The sequence below is a fragment of the Myotis brandtii genome, unplaced genomic scaffold (assembly GCF_000412655.1).
Source record: "Myotis brandtii unplaced genomic scaffold, ASM41265v1 scaffold4553, whole genome shotgun sequence".
Taxonomy (NCBI): Eukaryota; Metazoa; Chordata; class Mammalia; order Chiroptera; family Vespertilionidae; genus Myotis; species Myotis brandtii.
Window position 1 is genome coordinate 22,065 of NW_005367397.1, and position 26,951 is coordinate 49,015.

Genomic DNA, 26,951 nt, shown 5'->3' on the forward strand with positions numbered 1-26,951 from the left:
ATCTATGCACAGTTAATATTAACCAAACACACATTAGTTGAAGCCACAGTTACAAGCATGACTTAGACCTCACTCTTGGCAGGAGTATAAATTGGCACAGCTTTTTTGAAAAGCAAATTGGCAGTTCAGTTTTTATTTCAAAATCTCTAAAAGTTTCCACCCTCTGGTCTACTAATACTGTTTCTGGAGTCTTTCATATGAAAACAATGAATAAATTAGGCAAAAATTTTATGCACAAAAATATATGCTGCAACATGAATGCTGAAACACTGGTAACAACCTCAATAGTCAGAAATAAGGGGATGGTTTGGTAAATGCATTTGAAGAATATTTTCCATCAATTAAACTTTAACATTATGGTTTTAAAGACCTTTTATTGACATGGGAAAATGTTTATGATACATTAGGACAAAAAAGTAAGATATAAAATTATACATGTGGTATGCTCTCAACTATCATTATGAAACAATAAACCACAAAACAAGAAAAAAAATACTCTAAACATCTTATCTCCCAGATTATGAGTTGTTATTATTCTATTACGTATGCTTATCTGTCCTTTCTAAGTTTTCTACAATGAACGCAAATTATTTTTATAATAAAAAAGTTTATTTAAAGCTTTAAAATGTTACATACAAGCCAGGGCCAGTGGATGATCTTGTCCAGTCTTAAGGCAATGAATATAAACTGGAGAATGTTGACAGAACACAGGATTTCTAACTAAAAGTCAAGAGAAGAATCAGTTAAACAAAGTAAATACTGCAATTATTTGGCTAACATATTAAAAGGCAATGCAAATTACAATATAGTAAACGTTTTATTAAGTTGCACTGGGACTGGGAGATTTTCGGCACATAAGAGCACAGCAGTGCTATGACTAGGAGAAACCTGCCCCTGGCTTCCTGCCTTGACCCCTCTGCTTAGAGACTGCCCTGCCCTTTATGCTCCGCCAGGCAATGACCTTGTTTCCAGGATCCCTGAGTATAAAGGCAATCTATGGGACTCCCTAAGCTTCCTCCCTGCCCATATCCACAAACACCTCTATTCCTAACCACCCCTGTATTTCCTTCTTGTACCCAGGACTCAGTCCTGCATCTAACCCTTTCTTTCTGGCTCCTTGAGCACCTGTCACATTAAGACATCAATTATAAATACTTTACTGCAGCGGTTCTCAAACTGTGGGTCACGACCCCTTTGGCGGTCGAACGACCCTTTCACAGGGGTCGCCTAAAGACCATCCTGCATATCAGATATTTACATTACGACTCATAACAGTAGCAACATTACAGTTATGAAGTAGCAACGAAAATAATTTTATGGTTGGGTCACAACATGAGGAACTGTATTTAAAGGGCCAGAAGGTTGAGAACCACTGCTTTACTGCATCTTTAACTCTGCCCATTCCATTGATCTTTCCCAGAAACACAGAAACAAGTTCAACTAATTTCCATTACACACAAAAGGACCCAAAGGCCAAAGGAACTCACCCTTCCCTTTATCCATTATATACTCCTAGTTCTAGCTTTCTCTTTCCATGTCCATCAAGTTTTATGAGACATTAGGGATACTTAAGCCCCATGACCTCCCCTGCCAATCCAAGCTCTACACACTGTGATCTGGCCTCCACCCCAATGACCACCCAAAAACCGCTTTCATCGAGGTGGCCAATAACCTCTGCAGCATCAGACCACTTCAGTTCAAATCTTATTGATCGTCTCTGCAGCATCTGATGTTGCTGACCACCCCTTCCTCCTTCTAAGGTCTCAGTGCACAGTCTTGCCCACCTCTTGGTACTCTGACAGTTCTTTTCAGTCTTTTTTCCTCACCTTAAATGGTAATGCTTCCCAGAGCCTTAAACTTGGTCTTCTCTCTCCACTAGAGACATAGACACAAACACATGTTTTCACTCACTTGCTCTGCCCTAGAGGTTGGGGAGAAATGTCATCCACACCCCTGGTTTGCATTACCTCCAATTGGTTGGTCCTGTAATCTCTGTTTTCAATCTAGTCCTCACGCTGTGGCATGGACCCAGCTCTCCTTAAGGCACCTCAGATGAAGCCAGTCCCAAACTGAGTTCATTGTTCCCCAGACCTTTAGCCCTTTACCTTGTCCCACCCCTTTTGATAGCCTCCCATCTCGCTGTAAGGTATCACAGTGGCCTAATTACCCAAAGCATGATGCTAGAAAGCACCCTATATTTCTTTTCCCAGATTCTTCTCTTCAGTCACCACATCCTGTCTTCTCTACTATCCAGACTTTTCTTGAATCCCCTGCCTGGTCTCCATCCCAACTGCTATTGCCTAGTTAGGCCCTCCTCATCCCTAACCTTCCAAAGCACTCCAACAGCCCTCTGACAAGCTTCCCAGCCTTTAGTCCTGAAGGCCCGCTGGTCCCCATCCAGACTCTCTGCCTTCTGCCTGCAGTGCTCACTGCTCTTCAGTGGCTCACCAGTGCCTACCAAAGTAATATCATATAGGCAATTGAATTTGGGCCAGAGCTTCTCAAAAGTTTTCAGTTCATAGGACATTTAGTGACTCAGAAATTCTTTCGTAGGCTCTGGACCAAAAAAAGTACCTAATAGTTCCATTTATTTAAGTAATTAGATCTAAAATTAGTATCTATATACTAAATAGCCATTAAAAAAATCTCACATAGCTCTTCAGGAGACCTTTGCTTTGCGTATCTGGTTTTTGCTTTCAGTCAAGATTCCAAATAACTTTATTTGGGAAAAGAAGAGGAGCCACCTCACCTTTTTGGCAGTTGATAATGCTTTTTAGGTCCTCTAAAGTGATAGCTATTTTTGGAAGATAAGTAACTGCCCTTTGGAATAAAAAAATGGAACAGGACAGAAATGCAAATTCTCAGTCATAGCTCCAGGTCTATATTAACTGGTAGACTAATAGAATGTTCCATAGGCCAGGTGGCCCATTGAAATTTATAAGTAATTACAGAAGGCACTGAGCATGGGCAGGTCTATTAAGACAGTATAGTCCCTGGACCTAGAAGGACCAGGGAACTTTTCAGAATGTGTAAGGCAAAAAAAATTGAAATGGTACTTAGCCTTTTTCATCCTCAAAGCTGGCTTTCTAATTGCATAGCTTAATGAACAGAAGGCAGAAGCCAATGAGAACCTACATGCCATTTTTAAGGTCCATTTCTAATGTATTTATGAATTATAATAAAGGTGACTATATACTTAAAAAAAACCTCACATAAATCGAAATCATTCTTAAATAAGCACAACTAATTGCTAATGGGATAGGTGTGTCTGTTGGGTACTGAATGATTTCTCAACAATTTCCACCCTTGTTACCTCTTCCCCATACCAATTTTTGCACACTAATACCTTTCATCACAGAAACAGCCAACAACCCAGCTTCTTTTGTGATGTTATCAAAAGGAATGTAATGTGACTAAAACCATAAACTACTTGGAGCTAAGCAGTTCGTATGGTGTCCCCTCAGATATCAGCTATCACTGGTTTTCCCTCAAAAATGTCCACTACCTCATAGTGCCCTGTGAGTTCACTATGGAACCTGGGGTAGCTCAGCACATGCTCTGAGGACTGAAGATCTGGCCCCTACTCAGCCTAATCCCTTTATGCAGCCTCCTTTTCCCCCAACTACCACAATGACTTCCTTTCCACTTTGTGTTCCAGGCATATATTTTTTCTTGAGGTAAAATACATACAACATAAAACTGGCCATCTTTGCATTTATATTGTTTTGCAAATATTACCACTATTCATCTCCAAAAACTTTGCAGCTTACAACACTGTGCTCCGGTCATATTGGAGCCACCATAATTCACTCAACATAATAGACTTTCTCCTGCCTCTGCCTTTATATGTTTTGTTATTCCCTCTGCTTAGAAAATACCATCTCCTCCCCTACATACATAGGGCCAATCCTAACTCTTCCTTCACATCTCTGTGTGAGCCTATTCCCAAACAATCCTTAGCAAATGTAGGTACTCCTCCTTCTGGGACACAAGAACCAAGGGGGAGATCAACTCTCCAAATCATGTTTTTTCTTGTAGCAGAAATGCCAAGAGTGTGACTATATGAACAACTGACTTTCTATAACTAACTCTGCATTAGGAAAACACTGTTTCATGCTCAATGCATTCCTAGCCCTCATATATGCTTTTACTTTTAAGAAACAAAGTAACAAATTTTTAGTTTTCTTAAACTTCCTTCTCAGCCTCTAAACAACTTGGTGCTTTTCAACCTAGGCGACAGCTGTTCCCTTGGGAAGGGGCAAGGCCTGTGTAGGGGTACTACTGAATGTCACAAGGACTAGGGGAAGAGGTCCTGCAATGCATAGGACATTCCTGTTCAACAAAACATTTCCTATCCAGAAGGTCAACTGTGTACCCCATCCACCACTGAGAAATACTGAACCAAATAGGCAATATCTGGAATATTTTAGCTTAATGATTTTATTTAATGTAATCTTTTGCAAGTGGTTTTTAAAGCTTGGTTTTACTTCATTTGCTCTGGTAATAGAAAAATGTGCAAAGCGAGAGAGGCATAACGTAGAAAGGTAGTATTACTGGGTAGGAATGGGGCCTTTAACCAATATAGAGAATACATATTTGGGTGAAGCTGGATATGGAGTCTGGAGCTAGAGGAGAAATCTGAGTTTAGAAATATGAATTTGCCGAAACCGGTTTGGCTCAGTGGATAGAGCATCGGCCTGCGGACTGAAGGGTCCCAGGTTCGACTCCGGTCAAGGGCATGTACCTGGGTTGCGGGCACATCCCTGGTGGGGGGTGTGCAGGAGGCAACTGATCGATGTTTCTCTCTCATCGATGTTTCTAACTCTCTGTCTCTCTCCCTTCCTCTCTGTAAAAAATCAATAAAAAAATATATTTAAAAAAAAAGAAATATGAATTTAGGATCTGACAGCACATAAGTGGCAGTGGAAACAAGAAGTCAACACATGCTATTCAAACGAAGTATACACAGTGAGGACAGAAAATACCCAAGACTAGAACACTAAGAAACAGCAATGGAGGTGGCCGAATGATCAAAGGACCAGGAATGTCTGGAGCTGCAGAGTGGATGGTGGCCAGAAAGAAACGAAGTGAGGATTTGACCAGAGGGTGTTCAGTGCCAGTTTTAGGGTATGCAGGAGCTGAGTAGGGAATGCAAGGTTAGAACAGAATTGTTTCAGGGAACCTTTTTGCAAATGGAAGGAAAAAGCACAATAGCCAGAGGACTGAGAAGGTTTTGCTGCTGTCATTTTGTTTTCTCATTCAGATGAGAGACCAAAGTTACCAGAGAGATTGTGGATAAGTTCAGGAGCAAATGCTTAGAGGAACATGAAGGGGAGAAGTGCTGAAGCACAAGCATGACTGGCCTGCCCCAGGAGAGAGGATGAACTGGACAGTCAGGGAAGAGAGAGAACAAAGGTCTCCAATGACTCCTGGGGAACAGGGGGTGGGGAGGGGTGCCATACAGAGATGGCCAGGTAACAGGTTGCAGGGGAGAAAGGAAGATTTCACTTAGAGCTTCTCAACCTTGCTCAAATAACTGTTTCCTCAGGAGTCTTTTTAGACATTTTTTTTCTTAATCATTCACCCTCCTGAAATTTTAATACTGATGGCAAGCAGCCACAGGGGGCAGTGCAGAGAAGTGGCTGGATTGGTCCATCTTGGGGAAGTAAGTGGAGGGTAAAAGTCGGCCTTCAGGGGTACTCTGCCTCCACAGTCCACCCAGCACTAGAGGAATCACTCTCCATGTTCAAGATCAAGCTCTTCCTGGTGATTAGGGTCCTGTTACCTCTATTTGTCACAGACCCACATTCCATCACTCTCCCTCTCCATAGGCACCTTCTTCTCCAGGTTCACACATTCTAAGTAAGCCACTCTCCAGCCTCCTTCCAACCCAACTGCCATCTCCTTCTTCCACTTTTTACCCACAAAGCTCAAAACAAAGTGTCCATAGTGTCCAATTCTCCCCTGAACCAATCTGTATAGGGCTTCGGACCCACAGCTTCTATGCACTTTGGTTAATATGAACTGAAATGTGATCCTGATCCTGCCCTGAATGAGCCAGGTCCTTAAAATAAATCTTATATTTATATTTATAGCTACAACTACATCTACATCTATCCTATTGGTTTTGTTTCTCACGAGAAGCCTGACTGAAACAGGTAGATAGGCAAAGCTGGATGAAAGCTAATGACCTGGGTGAAAAACCAGTGTTTAAATGCAAGAAAGTACAATGTGATTATTTCCCTGGTCTTTTGTTTCCTAATATACTGTGATCTAGAGTTAATGATCAATCTCTCCCTAAAAAAGGGTAAAAATTTACATCACAATAACTAATCATTCTTAAATATAAGAAATCTTACCTCCAGTGACCTGTCATGTCGAAAGCCCCAAACACAAGCTGCAACAGACACCGGGGAAACAAAGAACAGCGGCATGAAGACCAGAAGCCAGAAATGGCTGCCTCGCTCAATCCTGTCACAGACCAGCACTTCAAACATCAACAGGAGTAAGTGGATGCCCACTGCAATTAGCATGGCTTTAAATTCCACACATGTTTCTCCTTCTGCTCTAAAAAGGGACAGAAGAAGAAGAAAAACACCCTCAGTTCAGAGTCTCCATAATAAGCAAGTAGTCCAGGGAAAATACCAACTTATGTTGATAATGTGAGTTGTATTTGTAAATTTGACAAAAAGCAAAGGAAATATCAGGCAGAAAGCTAACTTAAACTTAATATTTAATAGTCGATTTTTCAAAAATAGAATTGCTGCATGATAAGAAATAAACATTACAACCAAACCAAACTTAAAGTTTTAACTATATAAGGATATTATCAGAAGTAACAGCACAGCTATTATTTCCCTGACAGGGCACAAAACACTTTTATTCATAACTTTAAATTACTTGCAAGATTATTCAAGCTGATTGCATCTATTGCTAAAAACTGACAAATATTCCTTAAATTTTATGATCCTCATTTCTTAATGAATTAAAAATCATGTACATCACATTTCATGCAATGCTATAAAAACAACTCTAGCTTTATGAACAAATGTGGGTTATATTTCAAGAAAATACATTAACTATGGTTAGGTGCTATTTTAAAATGCAAGTAAAAAGTATTAATGCCTTTTTATTTTCCTTTCTATTCCAATAGGATGAATTAACACCTGCAGATGAAAGAGAGAAGAGCAAAAGAGTTAAAACTGTTCTTAAACAAAATCAGTTTAATTAGCTGTCTAAATATCATGCATGAACTTACCAGATGAACAACAGAAAAATAATAAGGCCACTAATCAGGAAAATGCTTCATAATACATTTGGAAGGCCTACAATGTTTCATTCAAAATATGGATGAACATTTATGAAGTATCTTGATGATGATAAATACAACTGAGTTTAGGACACAGAGAAAATAAAGTTATTTCTATAAGACCCAACAATGTTTCCTGACTATTGTTGACAATAGAACAACCACATCTGTATACTCAGTACATTAAACTACACACATACAATTTATTTCCTTCCTCTAAAAATCTTAAATTGAATGAAGATGGAAAAGCTCAAATAGTTTCTAAATATCAATTAGTGGAACCCAACATGTTCAGTGATTTAACTTTTTATTTTTGTAGTAATAAATATGGATATTGGAAAGTATCTTGTTAGAAAAAAAATTGCAGCCACACAAATAATCTGGAAAAAAACCGACCCCAATAACATTAAAACAACTACACTTGAATGTCCCCCATCTACCAAGGCTCTTTATGTGGCTATGTTTAAGTTCTTGGACATGTATGTGGCAACATGTTTTATATAATCTAAATCTTATTTTAATGTCAATAACCAAGAATTAAACAAGTTGAGATCTCACAATGTCTACATTTTTCTCACACTAGCAGCTGCATGTGTTCTTCCCCTACAGGGCATTCCTTCACTTCACACCATCCTGGTGAGGTTCAGAATAGTCCTCCTCTCAATTCCCCCTTTTTATCCTTTCTGAAGTTCCAGTATCTACAAAGGAGAAAAGAGAGACTCTAACAGGCCCCAGCAGGCTACACGTTGGAGTGAGTCAAGTCCAGGCACTTGAATCAGCTGAGCCATCCAAGAAGAAAGGCACAGAAGACCTGAAGGTAAAGGTCACACACTTGCCCAGCCCCCAAAGGTTCTGCTCTCCTGCACAGCATCTGGGTCTCATCTCTCCAGAGACTCACTGTTTCCTGGCCAAACTACCTCCCCTACATTGATTGCAGTCCTAAAACCCCTGGACTAAGAGATTGGACAAGGACAGCCCCAGTTCCATGACTGAATTGGAGAAGGATATATCCCTGATGATCAGAGCTAGAACTTTGGTTTGTAGAACTGCTCCTACAAATATGGTGGTTTCATACTTCCTAGTCTAGCATGGCTGTAACAGTTCTATATTTGGCGTGAACTTTAGATCACATAGACTTTTGTAGGCTAGCTAGGAAATGAACCACCCAAAATAACACTGCTTTTGCAAGAAAAATGCATGTTGAATACCTTAATTTTTAAAAACTTAAGACTAGAACTCAGTGTGCCTGTGTAATAGTTCTAATAAAACATTGAATAGGTAGAAAATAAAATAGTCTTTACTTTATTCAAAGTGAAAAACAAAATATTGCTCCCTCAGGATAGAGACTGATGGGTTTTATAAAGCAGTATTACCGATACTGGGGATTTCGTGCCCAGACTCCAGTTCCAACGGAGGCTCCAACAATGACCATTAACTTCCACAGCCATATTGGTGCAAAGACAGCCCAGTAACTCCACTGAATGATGCCATCCAGACGAAGGGCCAGTAGCACAGAGAATAGCAGCAGACATGCATAGATGAGAAATTTACTAGGAGAAAAGTAAAATTATTAAAGATGATTCACATTTACAAATATGTAATACTAAAATGGGGAATAATAACAGCAGTATTTTTTAGCACATGAAAAGAATCACTAATTCAACAATCATTTATTGAAAAGTTCTATGTAGAAGACATACTATGTTAAGAGATAAGAAAAATATAAAGAAGACTAAAATCAGTTCCCTGATTTCCAGGGCTTCCTATAAGAGGGAGTCCATACAGAAACATATAATTGTAATACAGCATGATATGTGCCATAATGGTGCTATGGAGCAGGGTGTGATGGGAGCCCACAAGAAAAAATATGGGCACTGGGAAGCTGAGGTGATGACCCTGGAACTGGTTCCTGAGGGTACGTGGAAAGCTGCCAGGCAGGAAAGAATGTGAAATTAGGAAGCATTCCAAGCCAAAGGAACTAGCCATACCAAGACACAGAGACTGGGAAAGAATGACATGTTTAGGAATGGTCAAGTTCTGTCAATGACTAATTCTTTGATTCTATTTTTAAAAAGGCTACCATCTCATAAATGCATAACCCATGGACATAGACAATAGGGTGGTGAAGGTCTGGGGTCGGGGGCAAGGACAGGCTAGAAAGGGTCAATGAAGGAAAAAGGGGACATATGTAATACCTTCAACAATAAAGATTTAATTTAATTTAAAAATAAATTTTAAAAGGCTGCCATCTGTCATGTTCATATACAGTAACATTTTAGTACATGTATTATACTTTTAATGACTGAATAAATTTCTCTCTCTCTTTTTCTCTCTTTTTCCATATAAAAGGAACTTCCTGAGGAGTATATCCTTAAAATATTAATTAGAAATTACATTGTTGAGGACTTCTATTTTTTTATGTAATAAGAGGTATGGGGTTTTCCTTCCCACCTTAAACAAGAAACTAGGAAAAATATAAGAAAAAACAGTTTTCAGATACTGGACAACAGACAGTGAAGGACCTTGATGGCAGAAGGAAAGAAAGAAAACAAAGAAGATAAACAAACTCTATTATTGTCCCAGCTTACTGTCTAGAGGCAGTTTCTAGGCTGTAGCAGAAAGTAGTAATTAAAACCCAACCCAATGAGCAATTACATTAAATGTAAATGATGTAAATACCAATTAAAAGTCAAAGACTGTCAGATTGGATTTAAAAAGCAAGACAACTGTATGCTATCAATAAGAAACACATTTTATCTCTAAAGTCACATATAGACTAAAAAAAAAACACACAGAAAAAGTTATACCAAGCAAACACTAACCAAAAGAAAGTTAGAGTGAACAACATTAATATCTGTTTTTAGTCTTCTATTGCTGCTGTAACAAATTACCACAAACTTAGAAGCTTAAAATAATACAATTTTATTATCTCACAGTTGTGTATGTCAGAAGTCCAGGCAGGCTTCATTGGTTTCTCTGCTCAGAGTCTCATAAGGCTGAAACCAAGATGCCAGTTGGCTGGGCTCTTATCAGGGGACTCTGGGAAGGATCTCCTTCATTCAGGTTGTTGGCAATCTGGTTTCTTGTGGGTGTAGTACTGAGATCCAAGGTTCTTTGCTAGTTGTCAGGTGGGGGCCACTCTTGTATTCTAGAGGTCTCTCTCCCTCTGATTCCTGTACATAGGCCTTTACATCTTAAAACCAGCAGCATATCAAATCTTTCTCATGCTTGTCAGGCCAGCATGGCTCAGTGGGTGAGCATCAACCTATGAACCAGGAGGTCATGGTTCAATTCCTGGTCAGGGCACTTGCCTGGGTTGCTGGCTCAATCCCCAGTGTGAGGTATGCAGGAGGCAGCCAATCAATGATTCTCTCTCATCATTGATTTTTCTATCCCTCTGTCCCTATCCCTTTCTCTCTGAAATCAATAATAATATTTTTAAAATAATCTTTCTCATGCTTGGAATTATTCTGACATTTCCTTCTGCCATATTGCTCCTGCTTCTTAAGAAAGTTCTTTGCTTTTAAGAGCCCATGTAACTAGACTGGGTCCACCTGAATAATCCATGGTACTATTCCTATCATAAAGTCTGTAACTGTGGTAGGCAGAGAATTCTAAAGATGTTCCCCAAGATTCCTGTCCTCTGGTTAGGCAATCAAACACAAATCTAGGTATACCATGAAGTAACTTTGCAGGTGGAAGTATGGTTACTAATCAGGTCATCAGTTCACCTTAAAATAGGGAGATTATTCTAGATTATCCAAGTGGGTCCAATGCAATTATATGTGCACTTAAGAGCAAAAGGCTGCATATAAGTAAGTCAGAAAGGTGAAGTCAGAGATTTCAAGCATGAGAAGGACTTGACCTGCCTTTGCTAGCTTTGAAGTCAGAGGAAGAGGTCCATGAGCCAAGGAATGCAGGTAGACTCTAGAAGCTGAGAATAAATCCTGGTTGACAGGTAGCAAGGAAATAGGTTCCTTAGCCCTACAACCACAAAGAACTAAATTCTGACAATTTGAATGAGTCTGGAAACAGATCAATCCCCAGAGACTCCAGAAAGGAATATAGTAAGTCCTCAGTTAATGTTGATAGGTTCTGTGACTTTAAGCGAAAAGATATAAACAAAACCAATTTCACTATTGGCTGATATGAATAAGAGTGAAGTTCTCCCATTTCTTGATTTTACAAGGTCGAAATCAAGGTGTCAGAAGGGCTGTAAGCAGAATATCCAACAGAGCCATGCTGTATCTGTAGTTTTTGTAGTTTTAAGACAATAAATCTGTGGTAATTTGTTCTGGAAGCAATATAAACTAATATTGCAAAACTAAATACATCTGCAAAATCCCCTTTGCCATGTAACAACATATTCATAGATTCCAAGGCTTAGGGCATGGATATCCTTGGGGGGGGACATTCTACCAAAACATAAGACAAGGCATCTTTTTTAACAAGAAAAAGTACCAGAGACAAACAGGGACAGTGCATAATGAAAGAGGTCAATTTTTCAAAGAGGATCTAACAACTGTAAATATTTATGTACCTAATAACAAAACTTCAAAATACATGTAGAAAATATTAATATTTAAAATATTAAGGAGAATAAAAAATCCACAATTATTGGAAATTAATACTTCTCTCTCAACTGATAAAACACACAGAAAATTATTAAGGCTATACAAGATGGTAATAATACTATCAACCAACCTCATCTAATTTATATTGATAAGGCATTCCTTCCAATACCAGCAGAATACAAATTCCTTTCAAGTATACATAGAACATTCACCAAGACAGACTGAATTCTGGGCTATAAAACAAGCCTCTACGAAATTAAAAGGATTGAAATAAGACAAAGTAAACATCTAAACAATAAAATTAAACTAAAAAATCAATATAAAATAGATATGGAATATTTTCATAAAACTTGTAAATTAAACAACCCTCTTCTAATAATTCATAGGTGAAAGAAAAAAAAAACACAAGGAAAATCTGAAAAATTCTGGACTAAATGAAAGTGAAAATACAATGTACCAAAATTTGTAAGAGACATCTAAAGCAACATTTAAAAAAAAATTTGTAGCATTGAATGCTTACATTAGAAAAGATATCAAGTCAAAAATCTAAGATTAATTTTAAGAAACTAGGAAGAGAAGGAAATTTAAAAGAAGTAAACAGAAGGAAGGAAATGATAAATATAAGCACAGAAATCAATAAAATACAGTAAAAAGTCATTAGAGAAAAATTGATGAAACTAAAAGCTGGCTCTTTTAAAAAATCAAGAAAATTGGTAAACCTATACCCAGAGTGACTAAGAAAAAATAGTATACACAAATTACCAGTATCAGGAATGAAAGCAGAAACATCACTACAAATCCTACAAACATTATAGAGATTAGAAGGGGATATTATGAACAACTTTATACAAGTAAATTTCTTGAAAGAAAGACATTATCAAAGTTCACACAAGAAGAAATAGATATTTTAATATCCCTATAACTATTAAAATAACTAAAATTATAGTTAAAATTCTTCTAACAAAGAAAATGTCAGGCTCTGACAAAATCTACCAAACACATAAGGAAGAAATAGCACCATTTTTTAACTAACTCTTGCAAAAATAGATAAGGAAGAAACATTTCACAATTTATTTTATGAAGCCAGCATTACCCTGATACCAAAACCTGGCCAAGAAAGAAAATTACAAACCATTATCCTTCATGAACACAGATGCAAAACCCTTTAAAATTAGCAAATTGAATCCATATACCCACACACTAGAGGGCCAGTGCACGACATTTGTGCACTGGGAGGGGGTATGGGGGTCCCTCAGCCCGACCTGCACCCTCTCCAATCTGGGAGCCCTCAGGGAAGCCCTCTCCAATCCGGGAGTTTCTGTCTGTCTTTGCAATCATATGAGCGAATTGTCTGAGACCCCAACTCAGTTTGGTTTGTTGCTCACAGAATAATAGAGGCTTTTTTTTTCTTTGCTTTATTGGTGGAGATTTCCCGGAAGTTTTAGGATATCTTCCATTTAATCTTTCCTAGACACTTTGATTTTACTTATGTCTCTCAACTTTGCTTTCCCTCCATCCCCCACCACATCAGTAACTGGCTCCAGGCTCACTTTGCTCTAGGGCAGTGGTTCTAAACCCTCCTAATGCCGCAACCCTTTAATACAGTACCTCATCTTTTGTTGATCCCCTACCATAAAATTATTTTCGTTGCTACTTCATAACTGTAATTTTGCTAGTGTTATGAATCGTAATGTAAATATCTGATATGCTATATGTGTTTTCCGATGGTATTAGGCGACCCCTGTGAAAGGGTCGTTCGACCGCCAAAGGGGTCGCGACCCACAGGTTGAGAACCGCTGCTCTAGTGTCTAGGAGATCCATCTGCCACCAGAACTACGATTCCCAGCATTCCTGGTGCTCCCTGTGCTCTTGGTTTTCCCTTCCTGCTCTGTCACTGTCCCATGGCCTCCCACTCTGCGAAGTCCTCCAAGCCTCCAGCTCTCCCTCTCTGCTCTCTGTCTGGTGGCTTGGGGGGCCAAGTTCCCCAAGCCGCTCCACTCTCTGCCAGCTCTCCTACTCTGCTCTCCGCCCAGCACCTGTGTATGCAAATTAACCTGCCATCTTTGTCAGTTTAATTTGCATACTCACTCCTGATTGGCTGGTGAGTGTAGCAGAGGGACAGTCAATTTATATATATATAGCATTATGATCAAGTGTGGTTGCTGCCAGGATTGCAAGCTTGACTCAACATTTGAGATCAATTAATAAAATGTGTAGTATTAATAGAATGAAAAAGAAAAAAATACGATTATATCAATAGCCCTAGAAAAAGCATTTGACATAATTCACTATCCATTCAACTTAAAAGCTCTAAACAAATTAGGAGTAGAAGAATATCTATTTAAAAAACTCTAATACTTAATAGTGAAAGATAATACTTAATAGTGAAAGATAATACTTTCCCCCTAAGATTGTAAACAGGCAATTGTGTCCACTTCAATACATCTATTCAATATTGTACTAGATGTCCTAGCCACAATGATAACACAAGAAAAAAGAAATAAAAGGAATAAAGATTTGAAAGGAAGGAGTACATTTGTTATTTGCAAACAATATGACTGTATATGTAAAAATTCCCAAATCAGCTACTAAATCTAATAAGTGAACTAGGCAAAGTACAGAGTAAATGTACCAAAAATATTATTGCATTTTTATATGCTAGCAATAAGACATTGAATACTGAAACATTTAAACTATCATTTATTGCAACTTTTCTATAAATCTAAAACTATCCTAAAAATAAAGTTTACAACATCGAAATATCAAATACTTATAGATAAATGTAACAAAATATGTGCAGGACTTGTACACTGAAACCTACCAAACACTACCAAGGAAAAATTAAATATCTAAATAAATGGAGAGATGTACCATGTTTATAGATATAAAATTTCATTATTGTTAAGATTTACATCCTCTGTGTATTAGTTTCCTATGTTTGCTATAACAAATTACCACCAACATGATGGCTCAAAACAACACACATTTATTCTCTTATAGTTCGGAGGTCTAAAATGGGTTTCACTCAGTTACAACTAAGGGCCCTGATTCCTCCAAAGACTAGGGGAGAATCCATTCCTTGCTTTTCCCAGTTTCTAAAGCTTCATTACTTGTACTCCTTGGGCCCCTTCCTCCATTATCAAATCCAGCAGTGTAGCATTTTCAAATCTCTTTCTCTGCTTCCATCAAATTGCCTTCTCCTCCTAATAGCATCTCCTTCTACCTCCTTCTTATATGGAAACCTATGAATACATTATGGTCCACCTGGATAATCCAGGATACTCTTCCAATAAGAGATCTTTAATTTAATCACATTTTTGCATATAAGGTAATTATCACCTTTTTGCCAAAGAAGGTAATACTAGTATTCACAGGTTCCATGGATTAAGAAGTGGATATCTTTAAGGGCCATTATTTGCCTTGCACCACTCATCCAATTACTCTACAGATTCAGTGCAATCCCATTAAAAATTCCAGCAGTCTCTTTTATAGAAATTGGCATACTGATTCTAAAAGTTACATGAAAATGCAAAGAACCTAGAATGGGCAAAACAATTGTTAGAAAGAACAAAGTTGGAGAACCTATACTACATGCTTTCAAGGCTTATAAAACTACAATAATCAAGACAATGGTATTACACAGAGAACAGAATAGAGTCCAAAACAGACGTATACATACATGGCCAGTTAACTTTTGCCAGGGCAACTCAATGGAGAAAGAATTGTGTCTTAAGAAATACTTCTGAATCAACTGGATAGATGGGAAAAATACACCTAGACCCTTAACCTCACAGCATATACAAAAATTTACATGAAATAGATCACAGACCTAAATGTAATCACCAAAACTACAAAATGTCTAGAAAACATAGGGGAAAAAATAATTGCCACATAGGATTAGGTAAAGATTTCTTAGATGGGATACAAAATTGGACTTCTTCAAAATTAAAAACTTTTACTCTCCAAAAGACACAATTTAAAAAATGACAAACCAAGCCACAAACTGGGAGAGCATATTCTAAAAACGTATATCTGACAAAGTACCTATATCCAGCATAAAGAACTTTTATAACTAAAAAAATCTGATTAAAAATAACAGAAAAAATAAGAATAGACATTCCATCAAAAAGTTACATAAAAGGCATATAAGCACGTGAAAAGATACTCAATATTTTCAGATAGTAAGGAAATGCAAATTGAAACAACAATGAGATAAAACTACCTACTCACCACAATGGCTAAAATTAAAATGATCAATTATGACAATTGTTGCTAAGGATGTAGAGCAACTGGAACCCTCATATATTGCTGGTGGGAATGCAAAACAGTACAGCCACTTTAGAAAAACACTTCTGCAGTTTCTTATATAATTAAGCGCATACTTACTTTATGACCCAGCAATCCCATGCCTAGGTATTTACTCAAGAAAAAGAAAAACAAATGTGCACACAAAGACTTGTATTCAAATGTTCAAAGCAGCTTTATTCATAATAGCCACTCGAAACAACCCAAATGTCCATAATCTGGTAAACAGTTAAACCAATTCTGGCATATCTATTCAATGGAACACTAATCAGTAGTAAAAACAAACAAACTAGGGATGCATGCAACAACATGGACAAACCTCAAATGCACTATGCTAAGCAAAATTACTCGTACTGAAGACACAATATAATGTATAACTCCTTTTATTTGACATTCTGGAAAGGCAAACATACAGATACAAAACACAGATCAGTGTGGTTACCAGTGGCTGTGTTGGGGGAAAGATTGACTACAAAGGACATGAGGGAAGTTTTTTCAGCAATAAAACTCTTCTATACCTTTGGGTGGTGGTTTTACAAGTGAATGGACTTATTAAAACTCATAGGACTATGCACTAAAAATGGGTAAGTTTTACTGCATGTAAAATTTACTTGGATAAACCTGGCATACCTATTGATCTACCTACACACACAAGCAATATCAACAGCTAACATTTACTAGATGTTTGTGGAATGTCAGGTACTGTGCTGTTTCCCATGCATTATCTCACTTAAGTCTCACAGCAACCCTATAAAGGAGACACTTTGACTATTTCCCTTTTACAGATGAAGAAAGCTTAGATGTTAACTTGTTCAAGCAGCTAGCAGCTCAGAGCTGGAATACAAATGAAGATCTATTTGACGCCAAAAGAGGGAGAGGGGAGAGAGAGAGAGAGAGAGAGAGAGAGAGAGAGAGGAGAGAAACATGGATGGGTTGCCTCCTCTAAGCTCGAGCAGACTGGGGATTTAACCTGCATCCTTTTGGTGTACTGATGATGCTCCAACCAATTGAACCACCCAGCCCAGGCTCCAAAATATTTTCAATTGAATACTATACACAACTAACTTTATACTGATAATTCAACATTTTTTGGAAAAGCATCCAGATAGATATACATTGTGGATGAATAGCGATCTCCAGCAGGGAAGATTAAGGACAGTCTTCACACTTTTTTACGTATGATTGCTGATCTTTTTGCACAGTTCATGCACTGCGTATTACATATACTTTGTATTATGAAAAACACCGTAAGGAATGTCAATTGGAAAAAAGGGGTTGCTGTAAGGAAAGGAGACCTACAAAACTCAACTCTGAAGCAAACCTCCAAGAGTGTAAACTGCAGTGATTTGGAGAAGTTGCTAACCATATATATAGTATATAGATAGATAGATATATAGATAGATAGATAGATAGATAGATAGATATAGATATATAGATATAGATATATATCTCCTTTTTGTGTTGTGGTATTCTGCTCTACAATATCTGGATAATATATACCTTATAAAGTGGTTTTGAATGTAAGATCATGAGTATGAAAAGTGTGTTGTGTAAATCACTAAATGAGTAGTTCTCGAAATATTTTGTATCAGGATTCCTTTACAATCTTAAAAATTAATGAGGATCCCAAACAGCTTTGTTTTTATGTGTTATGCCTATCAAATTTTTAAACTGTTGTTTAAAAAACATTAATTAAAAATAAATAATAGCCCTGGATCAGTTGGTTGAGTGTAGTCCCATGCACCAAGAGGTCCTCAGTTCGATCCATGGTCAGGGCACATGCTGCACATGCCGGGTTGTGAGCTTGATCCCTAGTGGGGGGTGTGCTGGAGGCAACAGGTCGATGTTTTTCTCTCTTCCTCTCCCTTCCTCTCTCTCTCTAAAAATCAATAAAAACATATTTAAAAATACAAAAAATAATACAAAGAATGTTTTAAAAATAAATAATAAATTCATATATTGATACAAGTAAAATAATTTGAATTAAAAACTATTTTCCAAAATTGTTTTTATAGTTTTGCAATATTTTAAGTGTCTGGCTTCATAGAAGATTCCTAGATTCTAATATCAACATCTGCATTCATTCTGTTGCAATATGTTGTTTTTATTCAAGCATATGAAAAAAAATCTGGCCTCACAGAGATATGTAGTTAGAAAAGAACTAAATATTTTAATAGCTCTTTCAGATAATAGTAGATATTCTTCTTTGATAGAATACCAAAGCTGAAGCAGTGATAGTTTCTTGAAGGTTGACTGTAGTGTGGAATTTGAAACCCTATCAATGAGCTTCTGGAAAATACTGGTTCACTGAGTAATAAAGAACTTTCAAATGTTGACATATTTCACTATATGATAGTAAAAAATCATATTAGTTATTATCACAACCCACTTTATCAGAAATATTTTATGTATTGGGAGACTCTCAAGCTCATGATGGTGGATATAACATTTCAAATATTCTGATTTTCCCTTGAAAGCTCAAATTTTACCATTTGGATAAACACCATCAGTTGTTTTCCTTGAAGTGACAGGTTCATTTGCATTTTTGAGTAAATTTCTGTCAAATACCCTAATACAAACAACTACAGTCCCAGATAAAAATGATGTTCCATGAAAATAGCAGCTTGCAACTTAGGTACACAAGTGTTTTTCCTTGAGTCAACTACTGTATTTCAGTATACAGCAGAGGGCCTTTATGTATTCTTTCTGTTTTGTCACATGGAATACGAAAACAATGTATATGCAAGGGCTAAGACTGAATGAGATTGGTATTTTTTTTCTGTTTTGTCAAGAACATTCCTAAGTAAAGCTGCCCTTTTTTAAAAAACTGCAAGCACAATGGTGAATAATCCAGAGAGGACTTGTACAGTTTCCTCTCACCAGTGTGATTTGTGCTCAGGTGCCATCAGTTTACCCACCACTGCTTTTGCACCATCAGTATAAATGTCAACCCAGAGATGGAGGCAAAGAATGTCTTAGTATTATTATGCAAATAACTGTGACATGCAGACCCCTGGAAAGGTTCTCAAGGGCCCCCAGGTGTCTGTGGAAAATAGCTTGATAACTGCTGCACTAGATGTATGTTACTTATGATTATTAATGCTCAAAGATGAAGGGAGGCTTTTACAAGCTGCTGCAAAGAAAAAAAGAGCTGCCACTGAAAGATGCCAAGTGAGCGACTTCATCCCTAGACTTTGGAGAAGAAAGTGGGGATTCACAACTAATAAAAATGGAGTGAGCACCACAAATAGAGAAATAACCAGTTGAGATGACTTTTTCTCTCTGAAAGTACAGGGGGGAATTCAAAATCTAGAAAAACAGAACCCATTTGTCAACCAAATTCAGTAATACATATCATTACCAGAAACAATGAACTTAAAAACAAACAATATTTAAAAGAAATACAGTGGAACCTCGGTTCACGAACATAATTTGTTCCGGAAGGCTGTTCCCAGAAGCTATTTGTTAGAAAACTGAATCATTTTTCCCATTTGAAATAATGTAAATTGAATTAATCTGTTCCCCACCTCTAGCTGATTCCCTATTTTAACCTTTCTTATATACATGAGATGTCTAATGCACTATTAAATCTATAAACAAACACTTCTTTTCTTAAATTTATGGAAACACCCCCTGCTAGCCTTAAACAAATCACTTTCAGCACTAGATGCAGCATCTTCCTCTTTCACATATCATTGCCTCAGAAATGCTGTCACCTGCCTATTGCTTTTCCTTTCATCAAATCAACAACAGTTTTTCCACCTCTTCAATTGTCTGTGAACATTGTTTCTTTCATACCATTAGCAACATTAGCACTCTTAATGGCCTCTTTATGTTTAAAATTGTGCTGATTGTCCATTTCACCAGCAACAAAAGGAAAAAAAAAGAAAAGAAAACAACACGAAAATATTCACAGCATGGTAAATGACTCACATTCTCTCCTTTGTTAGTGGCCTGAGAGACGCTTTTTGTCATGCTGATGTGTCAGCATTAAAGGGTTGTCAGGTCAGAACTGAAGTTTTGTTAGAAAAAACTAAGACATTTTTTCCATGAACAACTTGGTCGAGAACTGAATTGTTCGAGATGGGAGAGATCCGAGAACTGAGAACCAACCGTGGTTTGACTGTAAGTGAATATGTAGCTGGAAGTGGAGCCCTGGTGCTCTTTTCAGTAACTAGAACAGAAGTTGAGGGCTGGTGATGTCATTAACTCTCTTGTTCCCTGTGGCTCCATTCTATTTTTCTTTCTGGGCACAAATCCCTATCCAGGCAATCCTATTTGACTTTACATAGAAACAAACCTCTCCCTTCATATTTTAGATTAAATCACTGTGAGATCCTGAAATTAAAATAAAATAAATAAGTGATTTAGAACATCAATAAATGAAAGGAGAATGATAAACATAGGATTCATAAGTAAATTAGATAATATGTAAAGGTAAAATTTTTCTAAAGGAGTTTCAGACTTAAAAAAAATAGATGAGTTAGGGGGAGATAAACCCTGTAAGTTAAATTCATTATCTTTCCTAAAAGAGAGTTTTCTTTAATAGAAGAAAATAGTGGAAATAATAAAAATATAAGTACCAAAATGTGTAAGATGTTGTAAAAGTGATTATTATTTTTTGAGATAGTCTAAAGCAGTGGTTCTCAACCTTGGCTGCACATTAGAATCACCTGGGAATCTTTTTAAAATCCTGATTTCTGGGCCTCATACTCCGGAAATTCTGTTTCTTTGTTATGGGGTGGGGCCACAACATTAGTAACAAAGAAACAGAATTTCCGGAGGATGAGGCCCAGAAATCAGGATTTTAAAAAGATTCCCAGGTGATTCTAATGTGCAGCCAAGGTTGAGAACCACTGCTCTAAAGGAAAAATAAGAGTTCTGGGCCTATTACATGAAAAATGAAAAATAGGAATGATACAAAATGAACTTACAAGAGGACAAATAGTAGTACAAAATATAATTCCCAATTCAAACTAGGGCTGGAAAATAGAAATAGGGTGAATGTCCTTTTATTAATTTTCTATTGCTGCCATATAAAATTGTCACCCACCTACTGCCTTAAAAAGCACAAACTTATTATCTTTACAGTTCTGGATATTGAAAATCTGAAATGGGTCTCACTGGGCTAAAATCAAGGCATCACCAGGGCTGTGATCCTTCCTGAGACTCTAGGAGAGAGTTTCCCTGTCTCAACTTGTAGAGGCTGCCTCATAGCCCCTTGGCTCATGGCCCTAGGCTCCAGTTTCAAAGCCAGCAGTGGAGAGTCCAGTTCTCCTCACACTGACTCACTCTGACCTACTCTTCTGCCTCCCCTTTCTCCATTTAAGACCTGTGATTATGGGTCCAACCAGATGATCCAGAATGATTTCCCTATTTTCAGGTAAGCTGATTAGCAACCTTAATTCCATCTGCTACCTTAGTTTCTCTCTGCCAGGTAACAGAACATACTTCCAGGTTCTAAGGATAATGATGAGGGAATATTTGGCGGGGGGGGCATGTCATTGCTCTGCCTACCACAATCCAATAATAAGAAAGGTCACTTGCTGGATTAAAAAATAAAATCTAAATCTGTTGCATTTAAGAGTCACACTTGCAACCAATGTGAAATGTCAAACCAACTACAAGAAAAGAGATGACAAAGGTTCATCATGCCTGGGTAAGGAAAGAGAAGCAGTTTACTAGTACAGTAATTTAATAAATCAGATTTCAAAAACATTAAAATATAAAATGATTAATAAGGAAAATCTAAGTAATAAAAACCTAACAACATGACCATAGAACAGCGGTTCTCAACCTGTGGGTCGCGACCCCTTTGGCGGTTGAACGACCCTTTCACAGGGGTCGCTTAAGACCATCCTGCATATCAGATATTTACATTATGATTCATAACAGTAGCAACATTACAGTTATGAAGTAGCAACGAAAATAATTTTATGGTTGGGTCACAACATGAGGAACTGTATTTAAAGGGCCAGAAGGTTGAGAACCACTGTCATAGAATATGAAAATAACCTGACAATTTTTATTTTAGAATATGCAGACATATTCTCATTGCGGGCTTCTACATACTACTATTATATCAAAATAGATAAAGTAGACAAAGTTCCTAAAGAAACTATGGACATGAACACTCAAGTAGATAAAAATAGCATGGTTCTATCGAGAGAATTAAGTAGCAGGACAAAAAAAATGCTTTTTTTTACATGCACACAGATTTTTCCAGAAGGGGATAAAGAATCATGGGGCACTGCTACACAATAAACACAAATCTAGTTTAAAATTTAAAAAAACTGTTGGAGTGCCTACAATGTGTGAGATATACAAAGATGATAAAAAACCAGTCTCTGCCCTGAAGATGCTCAAAGATTAATAGGAGCAGAGGGGGACTATCGATCAACAGTAACTATACATACCATGGTAAAGACATGGAAGTTTAACTTCCCTGGGAGAGCTGGGAAAGGAGGTGGGATTGGGTCAGTAGGTTGGGGAGAGGGAAATCTAGGCAAAGGGATAAGATTTTTTTAAAGTAGGAGACAGTCTTTTGTATCCAGGAGACTGGAACACATGGAGTACATTCTGTGAATTTTGTGGGGTAGGGTGCCGGGGAGGCAGGAGAAAAGGCACCTGAGGAAATAAGGGAAAGGCAGGCTGGGGTAAGAAGGTAGGGGAATTAAATAACAAGGTAAACTCCTTTGAATTTATTAATGGGCAATAGAAAGCCACTGAAGATTTTCTGGGAAGAAGGGTGACAGAAGGTATAGAAGAGTGTGCAAGCTAGACTGTAATTGGTAGAGATCGTGAGGCAGAAATTCTATGCAATTCATAATAAACTGACAAAAACAGGCTGAAAATGGTCTAACTATCTGGGTCTGTTAAGCAACTTCATTTGAACTTCAGGTTTCTCACGAGCAAAAGGCAGATAGATAATACAACCTCTACCAGGCAGTGCTAAGAAGGACTAAATAACTATCAGAAAGTATTTATTGCAGGGTTTGGTATCAAGCAGGTAATAGTCAATGAATGTTAGTTTCCTTCTTGAAGTAAGGACTAAATCAAGAATGAAATACAAAATTATCACAGAGTATTTAAAATACTGCTAAAACACAACTGAAATATCAAAATACTTGGACTGCTGCCAAAGCAAAACTCAGAGAAAATGTGTCCACTCAAAAGGTGTAAATAGAAGCAAAAAAAGAAAAGAAAGAAAAATGAGGCAAAGGAAAAACTAGTGAACTGAGTTTCTAAGAAATTTAGGGGTGAGGGGGAACACAAAGAAGCCAAAAAAAATAAAACTAAAAGTAGAAAGATAGATACAAAAATGGAATTAAGTTACACCAATAACTGGTTCTTTGGGGGGAAAAAATGAACAAACTACACATTTGATTGAAAAAAATCTTTATCCATTGATTTTAAAGAAAGAGAGATAGAAACATTGATATGCTTTTCTACCCATGCATGCATTCAGTGCTTGATTCCTGTATGTGCCCTGACCAGGGATAAAACCTGCAACACTGGTGTATGGGGACAATTTTCCAACCAACTGAGCTACCCAGCCAGAACCAAGTTTTTTTTAAAAATACTGCATACTAAATAGGAAATTACAAACCTGACAGGCAAGAAGAAAATAGGATACAGCAATAACACAGTGATAAGAAAATTTATTTTTTAAGAAAAAATCATGGTCAAAGCCAACACTACTCTGTGTTACTTTGCAAGAAACATTCAGACTAGAGAACAAGTATAAAATAAACTTTGCTTGGTTCTTAACAAACCAAAAAATGGAGGTTCCAATGGATATTCTGGCATGAACTACTATTTCCTAAATTTCACTTGTTCAATTACACCTTTAAAATAGATTTATTCCACTCTTCATCTGAATAAGTAATGATAGCATATGATCATTAGTAGTCTGATATGGATCAAACTACAAAGTTAGTATCCTCTCTAAAATCTATCTGGAGCTTTGGCATGAGGCTCAAATTTTCTCTCCACTTTGTGGGGAGGGGAAAGGAATTGAGAGAGGGAGAGAAGAAGGGAGGGAATATACCTAGTAAAGAGATGACTCTATGAGTGTAAATGTTCTAGTATCTGTTTTCTGCAAATCAAAAGAATGCAGCTGAATTCTTTTTAGACCCTTCCATTTTCTCCAGTGAAAGCTGCTGGCCTAACTAGAACAGGCACACATGCACACACATGAATGCTCTGGGTGACACATCCCTGTGGGTGCTTCTATGTCTAACACTTCAGACAATGACCCCAACTGACAATCTGCTGACACTGTCCCAAACACTGAGCATAATCTTTCTAACCAAATTTAATGTCTTTTAGTGGCAATTTTAACTGGTTTTATTAAGATAAAAATGTTTAAGAACATCTAACCAATAGATATAAGGAAGCACAAAAGCCAAATAAAAATCACTTTTAAAGAGGACTATAAGGAGCCCAGGAGTGCACAAAACTGTGTGGCCGTGGATGGAACAACCTGGGCCTAAGCCTGTCTCCTCATCAGGCTGCTCATATAAGGAAAGTGAAAGCCCTGCGCCAATAATCAATTTTACTTAGTTTAGTTGCTACACCTATCTATATAATGAAGAGGTAATATGCTAATTTGTCCATTACAGTGTCCCAGCCATGACCAGTCTGTGGGCAGGGCCAGGGGCAGGGACTTCTGCACCCAGCGCCAACGTCATGCTGCCTGTGTGTGTCCCCGTTCAGCACTGGTATGACGCTGTGGGGTGGGGGTGGGGGCTGGACTTGATGGGGACCTCAGGCCATGCCCCCTGCCCCGGCTCTGGGCCGGTGACCTCAGGCTGTGCCCCCTGCCCAGCAGGTCTTGACGGGGGACCTCAGGCTGAGCCCCTTGCCTGGTGGGGCTTGATGGGGGACCTCAGGCCATGCCCTCTGCCCCAACTCTGGGCTGGGAAACCTCAGACCGTGCCCCCCCCCGCCCCAGCTCCAGGCCAGGGGACCTCAGGCTGTGCACCCTGCCTGGTGGGGCTTAACAGGGGACCTCAGGGCGTACCCCCTGCCCGGCAGGGCTTGATGGGGACCTCAAGCCACGCTCCTTGACTGGCAGGGCTTGATGGGGGACCTCAGGCCATGGCCCCTGCCCAGAGGGGCTTGATGGGGGACCTCAGGCCACGCCCCCTGTCCCAGTGCCAGGCCGAGGGACCTCAGGCCGTGCCCCCAGTGCCATCACTGGGCCGAAGGAGCTAGGTCTCACCCAATGGGGGTGGGACCGGCCGGGTCTGGGTCTCCTGCGTTTTCGAAGTACGTGTGGGTGGTGGGTGGGGACTTGACTCTAGGCCCCACGGTGAGCCCCAGACTCTGACAGGAGGGAGAGATTATATACATTTTACTAATTTTCTTTCATCTCTGACACTTCTATTATAGAAAAAGGGCAAATAGCAATATTAAAATATTTCTTCGCATTAATTCTCTTCTTTTAATATGCATAAATTTCATGCACCGGGCCACTAGTTTTTTATAAAACAGAACAGTTGTAACAATCTCATTTAGCAATCATTTTTCTCACTGTTAGGTCTTAATATAACCAAGAGACTTTTCTCCCTATTAGGACACAGTACAAATCATCAGTTATAAAGACCCCATCTCCAGAGCTTAAGTCAAGGCTTTCATGTTAAATTCTAGTCACCTTGTATGGACATGAACTATAATCAGGCAAGGCAATTAGAAACCTCAAGCTCAATATTGGCAAGCTTAACCCTGGAGTCCTAGGAAACCATCTAAAACTCCTCCAACCCACTGTTTCTCCCCTACAACAAAGTCTCCAGTGGTATATGTCTATTTACACTTAACATCACTCATCAGTACATTTGTTGAATGCCTCAACATCCTGGCCTTCAAAGAACTCACAGCCAAGAAAAATATGTGTGTAATTGCCAAGTATAAGAAAAATATTTTTAAAACCAGAAATTATACATTCAAATGAGACTTGTCTCCTTTAAACAGTTCCCCTGGGATGCAATGCACTATTCCACTTCTTTGCTTAAACCATCTTTAGAGTGTGCCTCCTGGAATCACTTGAGAGCATTCAGTCTGTTCTTCTGAATATCTTCATTGCTGTCAAAACTTGACCAAGAGGATATTCAATTTTCAGAAACAACCAAAAGTCAGAGTCAAGTTTAGTGAATAAGATGTGTGATCAAACTAGGTGGCATTATTTGAGTTCAAAATTATATATGATTACAGAACAATAAAACATTTCCTTATATGATTTGTAATCTGACTCCAAAGGAAATTTCAGATATGTAACAAGGAGTGTAAGCAATGGAATAGATATATGTACAGGGTGGGGCAAAAGTAGGCTTACAGTTGTGAGTACATAAAAAAAATTATTCTTGTATCATTTATTAACTAGAGACCCAGTGCATGAAATTCATGCACTGAGGGGGGGATCCCTCAGCCCAGCCTGCACCCTCTCGCAGTCCAGGAGCCCTTGGGGGATGTCCAACCGATGGCTTAGCCCGCTTCTGGCAGTCAGACATCCCTCTCACAGTCTGGGGCTCTCGCAGTCCGGGACCCCTCACTCCTTACTGCCTGTCTGCAGCGGAGGCTGGAGAGGCTCCTGCCACCACCATTGTGTGTGGGAGCACACTGACCACCAGGGGGCAGCTCCTGCATTGATCATCTGCCCCCTGGTGGTCAGTGCACGTCAGAGTGACTGGTCGTTCTACCGTTCGGTCGATTTGCATATTAGCCTTTTATTATATAGGACTAGAGGCCCGGTGCACAAAAAT

At 38.4% G+C, this 26,951-nt stretch overlaps 1 protein-coding gene across 1 annotated transcript in view; it reads right to left on the minus strand.

Moving 5' to 3' along the window:
• Nucleotides 1-26,951, minus strand: part of TMEM185A (transmembrane protein 185A) — a 41,030-nt gene that overhangs the window by 7,542 nt on the left and 6,537 nt on the right. The window contains exons 3-5 of the mRNA XM_005875053.2: nucleotides 8,683-8,859; nucleotides 6,360-6,567; nucleotides 637-720 (exon numbers count right to left, since the gene is read on the minus strand). Of these exons, the coding sequence (XP_005875115.1) occupies nucleotides 637-720; nucleotides 6,360-6,567; nucleotides 8,683-8,859 (469 nt within the window). The remainder of the gene's footprint in view (nucleotides 1-636; nucleotides 721-6,359; nucleotides 6,568-8,682; nucleotides 8,860-26,951) is intronic.